The 12,968-nt window shown below is 48.0% G+C and overlaps 1 protein-coding gene across 1 annotated transcript in view; it reads right to left on the reverse strand.

Annotated features, from left to right (window-relative positions):
• The window catches only part of tsr1 (TSR1 ribosome maturation factor), a 41,385-nt gene that overhangs the window by 22,418 nt on the left and 5,999 nt on the right, over positions 1-12,968 (reverse strand). Inside the window, exons 2-3 of the mRNA XM_048612320.1 lie at positions 8,931-9,011; positions 8,490-8,503 (exon numbers count right to left, since the gene is read on the reverse strand). Of these exons, the coding sequence (XP_048468277.1) occupies positions 8,490-8,503; positions 8,931-9,011 (95 nt within the window). The remainder of the gene's footprint in view (positions 1-8,489; positions 8,504-8,930; positions 9,012-12,968) is intronic.

Consider the following 12,968-nt stretch of genomic DNA (forward strand, 5'->3'; position numbering starts at 1 on the left):
CACACTCTCTCACACACACACACTCTCTCACACACACACACACACTCTCTCACACACACACACACAGACTGAAGGGGGCTGCATTGGTTGCTATAGCAATTGCTGCAAAGCTATGTGTACTTGCTGTTGATGAGAGTTTTAAAGCTGACTGCTATCTGCACCAGACCTTCTTGATCTTCCATCTGACCCTCTCACCTTCACCTTCCAGGCCAATGGCTCCATTATCCCCCCCATCACAGCCTCCTTCACTCCTGGGCTCTGTCTCTCTCATCAGCTAAGACCCAGCTCCCAACATCAGTCCCTGCTCACTGACCTGGCTACAGTCACCCTCAATATCCCTTTGCAATTTCAACTCTGTCCTTATTGAATATTCCAGAAGCCGGGGCTTGGAAATTCCTCGTCATCCTGGCACCGTTGAGGCCATTCAGTGTATCCTGGCTGCCGGCTGCCCACAATGATCCAGAGTCTCTCACTTAGAGTTCACCATTGATAGGACCATGTTAATTACCTACTCCTTGTTGCAGTTGGATAGAGCTGAAGGGCTTCCTTGAACAGGAAATGGTCAGCCACATTGCTTTGGCTCTAGAGTCACATTCGATATGGTGTGGGAGCTGGAGGAGCACAGCAGGTCAGGCAGCATCAGAGGAGCAGGAAGGCTGACGTTTCGGGCCTAGGCCTGCTGTGTTCATCCAGCTCTACACCTTGTTACCTCCCAGGAAGAGCTGGGTGCCACCAACAAAATGGATCATTTCAACTGTATCATTGTAACCCCCACAAAGCACCCTCGAGGGGAATGCAGTTCCTCATTGTCCCAGCAGGCTATGGTCTCAGTGTATGTACCATCTCTGCTCTGCCTTCTATACAGACTGGCATTGCTACTGACTCCTTCCACAGGTCAATGATCCTTAACAGGATGACATTTGATGTGTGTTTGTGATATAACTGACACTTTAATTGTTCTGTAGCATCCCCAGAATGAAATTTAAACTCATTAATACAAGCCTTCAACAACTCTGCAAATAGGTTTTGCCTTTTTTGGGGAAGTGCGGGTATTGACAATGTTTCTGGCATTTTATTGAATACAGGTGGGAAGGAGAGATGAGCTTACCTCATGTAACTGACCTTGTGACAATTTCACAGTACTCAGGCTCCCTGCCCTGTTTCACAAGAATCAATTAATCAAATCTGTTCATGGTCACAAACTCCAGTGTCCACCCCCACACTCTTTTCAATTCCCACACACACTCGATTTAACATTCTATTACCAATTCCCAAACCAAACCTGAAACAACTGCTGGGATTTGCTGCTTACTGATATTTCAATTTAACTCGGATTGACAGGATAAAGCTGCCTTTCATCATGTTCAGGGGAAAATCAAACTCTCAACCCTCATCTCCTGCATCATATTGCACTTCATGTCAGAGTAAGTGTCAGACGTGAAAACAAAACAGTCCCAACTATATCGAGGGGAGCATGACTAACCCTGTGCTGTCCCTGTCCTGGGAGTGTTTGATGGGGACAATGTAGAGGGAGCTTTATTCTGTATCTAACCCCGTGCTGTCCCTGTCCCTGGGTGTGTTTGATGATGATGATGATGCTGATGATGTTGAGTGTTTTATTCTGTAGAGCTGTTATCTGGAACCTTGACAACCAGAAAGATTGCTGATATTTATTGAAAAGAATTGAGCAAAGGGTAATGTTCCATTTGAGCTGCTGGCTGCTGATGTGAATATGAAGCAGGCTGTAAGTCGCAGTCATTACTGAGGCTGGTGACTCAGTCTCTGTCTCTGTCTCTGTTCGAAACAATCTGCAGTGACTCACTGACATCAGCTTCAAAAGTACTCACTGTGTCTCAAGAAAGTTTGTGAAATCTGGAATTCTCTCACTGTGGTGGCTGGAGGCAATTACAACTTTCAAGCTGGAGATTTGATGGATTCTTATCAATTTGATGAACTGTGGAATATGGAATCAAAGCTGCTTGGCTGCTGGTGCAGGCTCACATAGTTGATCAGCCCAATGTTATGTTTTTCTCACAGGCTGTTTGATCAGTTTGGTGTATCAAATAGATACACCAATCTATTTGATTGATTGAGAGTAAAAACCAGCTTCCAGAATATTCTCCTCCCCTCAAGGAGCTTTGACAGCACTTTCAGAGGCAGAATCCGTCCATGTTGTCATGGTGGTTAGAATCTCAGAAGACCTGCCTTTTGAACCAATCAGGAGTAGGGGGAGGCCACTCGGCCCTTTGGGCCTGCTGCACCATTCAATAATGGCATGGCTAATGTGACTGTCACCTCACATCCACATTCCCACCTCTCTGTGAGAGCCTCTCAGCCCCTTACTGTACAAAGCTCAATATTAAAGCACTCTGCTTCCAACACTTTCTTGGGGAGAGAGGTCCAAAGACTCACGGACCTCAATAAGAAATGTTTTTGCCTAATCTCTGCTTTGTATAATCTCTGGGTTAAATTGGTGACCCTTGGTTTTTAAACTGAGGAAACACTTCTCTATATCTGCCCCTGGTCCAGACTCTGAGCATCCCATGTGTTTCAGTGATACTGTGCCTAACGTTGTGAAACTCCAGCAGCTGGGCCTGTCCTAGCTTTCCTCATGAGAGAACCTCTTCATTCCAGGGAATACTCTTGGAAAATTTCACTGAACGGCTTCCCAATGTATTTACATGTTTCACTGAATGAGGAGACCGGAAATGTACACAATACATCAGAATGGAGCGCTGGGGGGGACACTGGGAGCGCTGGGGGCATTCTGGGGAGCTGGCTGATTGGGGAACGGAATTTAATATGGGACGTGCAGGTGAGCTTTGGATGATGTCAGGTTTGGAGGGCGGTATGGCAGAAGGCTGGAAGTAACTAAAGCCCAAAGGAGGGTCCAGCAGCAGATGTGCTGAGCCAGAGAGTGGAGAGACTGGATGGTTACAGACTGGAATGGGTTTCAGAGACAATGTGGATTTCAGACACCAAGGTCAGAAACAGTCGGGAAAATGATTGTGTTGCTGCTGGGAAAGTGGAGTCGAAGTTGGGGACCAAACAGAAGAGTTTCCTCGGAGTGTTATTTTAATCAAAGGAAGCTCTAGTCGCTCCACACCAGCCGTGGTACAACCAGCTGGAAAATGAATAGGAATCGAGAACTGGTCCAGAGTGCAACGAAGCAGAGTGGGCAACGGGTTCATTGGGGCAACAGTTACACTGGGGAAATGGGTACATTGGAGCAAAGGGACAATGGGTACTTTTGGGGCAATGGGGACACTGCGGCAATGAGGCAATGGTCACAATGGGGCAATGTGCACACAGGAGCAATGGGGCAATGGGTACACTGGGGCAATGGGTACACTAGGGTAATGAGGCAATGGGGGCAATGGGGCACTGGGTACACTGTGGCAATGGGTACACTGGAGCAGAGTGAGTGTGGGCGTAGGGATGTTTCATGGCCTGAGTGGGTGAGTGTCAATTGCTGAGGGCAGGATGTGTTCAGGATTTTGCAGGAAGGGCTGTGGGCAACTGCTGTGTGCTGTGGTGAGGGGTTAGAGTGAGTGATGTTCCTGTACCGGGACAGTTACAGTGAGTGTGAGGAATCCGAGCTATGGTGGTGAGCTGCTCTCTTGTGGAACAGAGAAGGTGATTGACCTTTCACTGGAATGGTTGTTCATTTCTCTCCATGTGTCAGAGCGCCCTGGCCTGGGTCCCCACTGGGTCCTAGCGTTCTCATCTCCCCTGACTGTCCACAGGAAAGAGGATGACCCTCCTCCCCACATCCACCCCATTACCCCACCCCCACTGCCCCACCCTCCTGTCCCAAAGTGGATGGGGCCCCTTCCTGGGACTTGGCCATTTCTGAACCAGCTGAGGGGTGGGTAATGAAGGTGGTTAGTGCCAAGCTAAGTTTCCAATGGGGCGCCAGTGACCGTTCCTGTCTCGGTACTCACACTGGGATGGGGGAGGTGTCCAGGAGTACCGATTCTGTCCTCACTGAGCCGAGCAGCAGAGAATCAAGTCAGCAGGTTCCTAGTGGAAATCCCTCCTTAAAATAAACCCCAAAATTAAAACTTCACCAAACAGGATTGAGCTCAATGCACAAGGTGACGAGGTAAGGCAGGAGGACGGCACTTGGTGAGCTGCTCCTTTGGAGAGCTAGTACTGACATGATGGGGTGAATGGTCTCCTTTTGCACTGTGACCATCCTGTGATTGAGGGAGACAGAATGAATCTGGTCAAGGCGAGGATCCAAGGATCCAACTGTGTAGCCCAGTGGGACCGATTAGTGACCGAGTGACCAGCCAGTCAACCAGTGATCAACCAGTGAAGGCCCAGCGATGATTGAGATCCTGCGAACCACATGGGATCATTGGATCAATTGTGGGATCTATCACTGACCAGCAGTGGAATCTACCACTGGATCAACCACAGGATATCCAGATGCTGGAGATCCCTATAAACTGAGCAGGTGATCGGGTCAGATCCCTGTCGGTCACAGCAGCTGTAAACGTAGCCTCTGTCAGCACTCAGGCAGTAAATGATGCCCAGCTCTACCACCCTCCACCCCCCTCCAACCACCACCACCCACCCCCAACAACCAGTCCCCACAGTGCCACAGAATGGGCAGACCTTCCACTAAAATCCCCGAGGACTGGATTCACAGAGTTACTTCAGCAAACTATTGATAGGACTGAAGCCACTTCCTTGGGATCCAGCATCGTCTTGGTCTGTACACTCTGACTCTGTCCCTGTCTCTGATCATCATCCGATTCTGGATTCTATTTGACACAAAAACCAAGATTAACACTATGATCACATGTGGGATCCTGTCTCTGTCACAGCTCCTGAATCAGCTCCCAGTATCTCTTAATGCCTTTGTTATCAAACAGATATGATCTTCTAACCTGGATTCTATAATCTATAACGTGTATTCCATATTCTATCATGTGTACTCTGTTTGATATGGTAACGGTGTACATGGGAGGAGCTGGCTGTTTGGGCTTCCAGAGAGTTCTGTCCATTCAGCCCCTGATCAAGAACTTCAGTTAGGGATATTATTACACAGCTCTAGAGCAGGTGGCACTTGGACCTGGATCTCCTGGCTCAGAAGAATGACACTACGACTGCACTACCAGAGTTCTGTGTACCACTAGTGCTGACCTACACTGAGGAAACAGACCCTTCGGTCCAACTTATTCATGCCGACCAGACATCCCAATCTAATCTAGTCCCATTTGCCAGCATTTGGCCCATGTCCCTCTAAACCCTCCCTATTCATATCCCCATCCAGATGCCTTTTAAATGTTGTAATTATACCAGCCTCCATCGCTTCCTCTGCAGTTCATTCCATTCACTCTCTGTGTGAAAAAGTTGCTCCTCAGGTCCCTTTTAAATCTTTCCCCTGTCACCTTAAACCTATGACCTCTAGTTTTGGATTCCCCTACCCAAGGGAAAAGAGCTTGGCTGTATACCCTATCCATGCCCCTTATGATTTTATAACCCTCTATAAGGTCACCCCTCAGCCTCCGACACTCCAGGGAAAATAGTCCCAGCCTATTCAGCCTCTCCCTGTAGCTCAAACCCTCCAACTCTAGCAACATCCTTGTAAATCTTTTCTGAACCCTTTCAAGTTTCACAACATCCTTCCTCCAGCAGGGAGACCAGAATTGAACACAGTATTCCAAAAGGGATCTAACCAATTGGTTTAAAGTGTTTGTGTCTCAGTATTCCAATCCTGTACGGTCTCGTGCTTCCCTGTAGCTGTAACCTCCAACCCCCGATATGCCTGGTCCCCTCAATTTCACCCACCTCAGTGACCGCCCCCCCAGCCCCGATCATAGTCACCCACACTCCTCCCACTCCTGCTGACTTCACCCACTGAGGCCTCCTGCCAGCAATTTCCTCCCCAACCCTCTCCAGCTCCCTCTTTGGCCAAGCATCGGATCACATCTTCTGATGTAGCTCAATGTCCACCATATTTCGGAATTCCTCATGTGAACAGGAATGGGCTATTTGTCTGTGTTAGGAAGGCACCATAAATACAGGGACATGGAGAGAGCTGAGGATCAGCTTGGACAGGATCAATAGAGTAAAGCCACATTGAAAGCAGCAGGACCTGGAGCAGGTCTCAAGCAGAGCAGATAGTCCACCAGGTGGCTCAGTGGTTAGCACTGCTGCCTCACAGCGCCAGTGACCCAGATTCGATTCCACCCTTGGGCGACTGTCTGTGTGGAGTTTGCACATTCTCCCCGTGTCTGTGTGGGTTTCCTCTGGGTGCTCCAGTTTCCTTCCACAGTCCAATGATGTGCAGGTTAGGGTGGATTGGCCATGCTAAATTGCCCGTAGTGTCCAGGGATGTGCAGGTTAAGTGGGTTAGCCATAGGAAATGCAGGGATGGGGCGAGGGATGTGAGTGAGTGGGTGGGATGTAGGAATTCTATGAATGAAACCAGGTGTTTGAGGTGAGGAGGTCCAGCTCAGAGTGAAATAGGAGCCAGAACAGGAAACCACATCCTCCCAGTGTGAGGTATTGGATGAGACTAAAGGTTCCAGATTGAAGGCTCCAGGACAAAGTGATGAAGACTGCAGCTGGAGCCAGAGAATTTGAAAACCTACAGAAGCAGAGAGTCTGTGGGGCGGAAGGATGGGGAATGGTGCAAACACCATGCTTCAGTTTTTATTTTAATCCTGGAAAGACCACCATCTGACATTATCTGTCTGTGTCAGGAAGTCACTGAGGCTACCGAAAAATCTCAGCATTGTCCGTGTATTAGAATGAAATACAACACTTCAATTCACAGTCACACACACATTTACCACTCCCACACACACAAACACTCCCACACACTCACTCACTCACCAATCTCTCACACACAACACTCACCACTTACTCCCACACACTCACTCCCAACCACGCACACACACTCACTCACAACTCCCCTACACACACTCCCACACACTCACTCACACTCACTCACTCTTACACTCACAACTCCCCTACACATACTCCCACACACTCACTCACACACTCACTCACAACTCCCCCACTCACTCCCACACACTCCCACACACTCACTCCCACACACACTCACTCACAACTCCCACACACTCACTCCCAAACACACTCACTCACAACTCCCCCACACACTCCCACACACTCACTCCCACACACTCACTCCCACACATTCACCCTCCCACTCACCCCTCCCCCACTCACTCACCAACTCCCCCACACACTCCCACACACTCACTCACAACTCCCCCACACATATTCACTCCCCACACACACTCCCACACACACACACACCCACCCACACACCCCCCCTCCCCACCCACACTCACTCACCAATCTCTCTCACACATACTCTCGCCACTCGCCCACTGTAAAGAATGAAGGATTTCTTAATGATTTAGAATGTGGGGCTAACCATGTGTCAATTCTTTGACAAAAACAGAAATTGTTGGAAAAGCTCAGCAGGTCTGGCAGCATCTGTGGAGAGGACATAGAGTTAACATTTCGGGTCCAGTGACCCTTGCTGAGAACTGACTGTAGCTAGGAAATATTGGTATATACTGACCTGCTGAGTTTCTCAGAAATTTCTGTTTTAGTTTCAGATTCCTAGCATCCACAGATCTCTGGTTTTCTTAATTCTTTATGTTTTACTGAGAGTCACAAATGGCCCGTAAACAGATACGGGATTGGATTACATGCAGCTATACTCACTGAGGATATTTTAATCCCTTTAACTATCAGGTTTAGCATTTCTTTCTGAAATGTCGTTATGTTGTTGCTGGGTAACATTGATGCAGATCCCTCAAAGCCTTCACCTGGAGGAGCTGGTGTTCTGTCCTGATGTAGATATTCAGATGTAGGCAATAAATCCAGAAATCCAGCCACATGAAAGTCAAAATATATCGCAAGTTTTTTTTTAAAGAATCGTAATTGAAGGAGTAAAAATGAGTACTATATAGGAAGGATCTAGAGGGATATCAAAACACAGGCAAAATGGGACTAGTCTAGTTTGGGAATATGGTCGATGTGGATTAGATGGACCGACAGTTCTGAGGAAGGGTCAGTTCACCCGAAACGTTAACTCTGATTTCTCTCCACAGATGCTGCCAGACCTGCTGAGCTTTTCCAGCAACTTCTGTTTGAGTTTCTGACTTACAGCATCAGCAGTACTTCCAGTTTTTCTTTGGTCTGTTTCTGTGCTGTATGATTCAATGACACACACTCACCACTCTGTCACACACAATACATTCATAGACACACTCACAAACACACACACACTCAGATGCTGACACTCTCAATCCCTCTCAATCATACACGCTCTGACAACACTCTCACACTGACTGCACACACACACACACACGCACACACACACACACACACACTCTCTCTCTCTCACACTCACACACACACACACACTCTCTCACACACACTCTTTCACACACGCACTCTTTCACACACACAAACACACGTTGTCTCTCACTCACATGCTCACTCACACCTGTAAAAACAGGCAGAAACATACAGTCACTTATTAAATGGGAGACGTGGAATGCATATGTATCTATTGTATATTAATTATTATATTTTATTACATACAAGAGTTCACAGATAGTTGATGAATACTGTAAACACTAACAGCAATGAGTGTACAATCTAATGGAACTGAATGGTCCTGGTTCACAGTGAATGCAGTTGCGAGCTGCTTGATGTTGTTTGCAGTTGAACCGCACTCTGTGGGGGTGGAGATGAGAGACTGGATTCTGATTGGGTGAATCAATGAAGATTCTGCATCACAGCTGCCTCACTATCGCTTTCTGACAGTTAATCCTGGGCTGAGCAATCCTGTGTACCCCCACCCCACCGGCCCCCGCACTGACTCAGGAATGACTCACTGCTCCAGTTTATTCAGGAGCAAATGGACTTGCCTTTGAACACAGTCATACCACCTGCTGCAGCTGGCACAGAGCACGTGGCCTCTTGGGACAGGATAATGGCTCTTTCTGAATCTGAGAACACAAAAACTCTGCATTGATATAGTGCCTTTAATATATACTAGCAGCCTAGGAAGATGGTCATGGTCGTGGAAGGTCAGTCATCTCAGCTCCAGGACATCTCCGCAGGAGTTACTCAGGGTGGAGTCCTAGGCCCAACCATCTTCAGCTGCTTCATCAATGACCTTCCCTCCATCATAAGGTCAGAATTGGGGATGTTCACTGATGATTGCACAATGTTCAGCACCATTCGCAACTCCTCAGATACTGAAGCAGTCCATGTTCAAATGCAACAAGATCTGGACAATATCCAGGCTTGGGCTGACAACTGGCAAGTGATATTCGCGCCACACAAATGCCAGGCTATGACCATCACCAATAAGAGACAATGTAGCCAGTGCCCCTTGGCATTTAATGGTGTTACCATCACTGAATCCCCCAACATCAACATCCTGGGGGTTACCATTGACCAGAAACTCAACTGGACTCACCACATAAACACAGTGGCTACAAGAGCAGGCCAGAAGTTAGGAATACTGCAGTGAGTAACTCTCCTCCTGACTCCTCAAAGCCTGTCCACCATCTACAAGGCACAAGTCAGGAGTGTGATGGAATACTAACACAGAAATTGTTGGAAAAGCTCAGCAGGTCTGGCAGTATCTGTGAAGAAAAATCAGAGTTAACGTTTCAGGTCCAGTGACCCTTCCTTGGAATGAATGGTAGCTGGGAAAATGTCAGTTTATGTGCACAAGATAGGGTGGGGGGAGAGGGGTAAGGAGTAAACAATAGGTGGGGATAAAGACCAAAGAGAGAGAAGAGTTGACAAAGGAGTCGATAATGATCAGGCTGGGAGGGTGAATAGTGGTTAATGGGGACTGTTAGTGACTAACAATAGGGGGTGTGTAATGGCAGGCTATGTGGTAACAAGGCCTGGTGTGTGGGGTATGCAGCTGGGACATGGGAGAGTTTAGGCCCTAAAATTATTGAACTCAATATTGAGTCCGAGGGCTGTAGGGTCCCCAAACAGGACATGAGGTGTTGTTCCTCCAGCTTGAGTTGAGTTTCGCCGGAACACTGCAGCAAGCCAGAGACAGAGATGTTGGCCAGAGAACAGGGTGGTGCGTTAAGGTGGCAGGCAACAGGTAGCTCAGGGTCTTTTTTGCGAGCAGAACGTAGATGTTCTGCGAAGTGGTCACTCAGTCTATGCTTCGATTCCCCAATGTAGAGGAGACCACTCCCCACTTGCCTGGATGAGTGCAGCCCCAACAACACTCAAGAAACTTGATACCATCCAGGATAAAGCAGCCGCTTGATTGGCACCACATCCTCAAACATTGACTCCCTCCACCACCGACGCTCAGTCGCAGCAGTGTGTACTATCTACAAGATGCACTGCAGAAATTCATCAAAGATCCTCAGGCAGCACCTTCCAAACCCAGGACCACTTCCACCCAGAAGGACAAGGGGCAGCAGATGGGAACACCACCCCCTGCAAGTTCCCCTCCAAGCCAGTCACCATCCTGACTTGGAAATATATCACCGTTCCTTCATTTTTGCTGGATCAAAATCATGGAATTCCCTCCTTAATGGCATTGTGGGTCAACCCACAGCACATGGACTGCAGTGGTTCAAGAAGGCAACTCACCCCCACCTTCTCAAGGGGCAATTAGGGACGGGGGCAATAAATGCGGGGCCCAGGCAGCGATGCCCACATCCCGTGAATGAATGAGATTTCGCTGTTAAGTATCACTTTTCTATCCCAGTGTTTGAGGGTGGATGGTTGGAAGAGATTAGGGGCTAGGACTGGAACTAAATAAGGACATAAAAAAAATTGGAGCAGGAGGAGGCCATTCAGCCCCTGAGCTGCTCAGCCATTCAGTGTTATCATTGGTTGATTTTCTGCTTAACACCGTTACCTGCTATGTTGCTGTATCCCTTGAAGTTTCAATCTGTAGAAATCTGTCAGTCTTTGTCTTGAGCATACTTAATGACGGAGCCTCTATCTGAGGATTCCAAAGATTCACCATTCCCTGAGTGAAGAAATTCTTTCACCTCAGTCCTAAATAAGTACAAGTCAGTGAGGGACAAAACAAATCAGGAATTCATGGGAATCTCCTTCATGAGAGAGTGGGGAGGATGTGGATGGAGTGGGAGGGGTCGAGGGTAATCTATTGCTATTTTGAAGAGGAAGCTGGATGAACAATGCGAGGGCACCAGGAATAGAAGGATATGCTAATACACTGAGATAAAGAAGGTGGAAGGAGGCTGGTTTAGAGCTTTCTCACTGGTGCAGGGCCATCAATACAGGACAGGGCTGAATGGCCTGACTCTCTGTGCTGTAAATATTTTGTAATTTTCTGTAAGATAGTCTAGAAAATATTTTAAAGTATTTTTCCTGTGTTGCTCAAGGTTGTGACTGATAAACTGGGAGCAAGTTTACCGACTGAGACACCAACCGAGACAATTTACCGACCGAGACACCGACCGAGACAATTTACCGACCGAGACACCAACCGAGACAATTTACCGACCGAGACACTGACCGAGACAATTTGCCGACTGAGACACTGACCGAGACAATTCACCGACTGAGACAATTTACCGACTGAGACACTGACCGAGACTCCAACCGAGACTCCGACCGAGTCACTGACTGAGACACTTTGCCGACCAAGACAATTTACCGACCGAGACACCGACTGAGACAATTTACCGACCGAGACAATTTACCGACCGAGACAATTTACCGACTGAGACACTGACCGAGACACTTTGCTGACGAAGACACTGACCGAGACTCTGACTGAGACTCCGACCGAGACACTGACCGAGACTCCGACCGAGACACTGACCGAGACAAGTTTACCGACCTAGACACTGACCAAGACAATTCACCGACCGAGACACTGACCCAGACTCCGACCAAGACACTGACCGAGACAATTTACCGACCGAGACACCAAATGAGACACTGACTGAGACACTGACTGAGACAATTTACCAACCGAGACACCGACCGAGACAATTTACCGACTGAGACACCGACCGAGACAATTTACCGACTGAGACACCGACCGAGATACCGACCGAGACAATTTACCGACCGAGACAATTTACCGACCGAGACACTGACTGAGACACCGACTGAGACACCGACCGAGACAATTTACCGACCGAGACAATTTACCGACCGAGACAATTTACCAAGACAATTTACCGACCGAGACAATTTACCAAGACAATTTACTGACCAAGACACTGACCGAGACAATTTACCGACTGAGACACTGACTGAGACAATTTACTGACCAAGATAAGTTTACCAACCGAGACAATGCAGATTCTCAGCAGCAACTAAGTGTTGGTAGATGTTCATCTGTGAATGAGAGAGTCGACATGAGGGAGTCAATTAGGGTTCAATACTGCCCTCCTCCTTAGAGGTGGCAATTGGGATTGCAGGATGGTGATCTTCAATTCTCAACGGTGATGGAGGAGATAAATGCTAACCATTGCAGATAATCTCCACAGCAGCACTGTGCACCAATTCTGATGAAACTGCCAGCACCAGCACCAGCAGGAAAATGCCAACGCCTCTGGATCTGCTGGTCATTCCTCACAATGTCACTGAGCGAGAAATCAACTTCCATTTCACACAGATGGTAGTGAGAGGCTGACAATGAATCCAATTTCTGACATCCATTTTGGAAGAAATGATAAACATTTCTGGTAAAAGTGGATGGGAAAAATATCCAACAACAGGCAACTTGCAAACGTCACACAGAAACACCATCAGCACTCAGCTCGAGAACAGGACACCATCAACAACTGACTGTCAAATTGCAGATCGGGTACCAAACAGTCACAGGGTCAGCACTGAGGGAGAGCCGCACTGTCGGAGGGTCAGTGCTGAGGGAGTGCCGCACTATCGGAGGGTCAGTGCTGAGGGAGCGCCGCACTGTCAGAGGGTCAGTG

Source organism: Rhincodon typus, chromosome 26 (genome assembly GCF_021869965.1).
Source record: "Rhincodon typus isolate 14 chromosome 26, sRhiTyp1.1, whole genome shotgun sequence".
Classification (NCBI taxonomy): Eukaryota; Metazoa; Chordata; class Chondrichthyes; order Orectolobiformes; family Rhincodontidae; genus Rhincodon; species Rhincodon typus.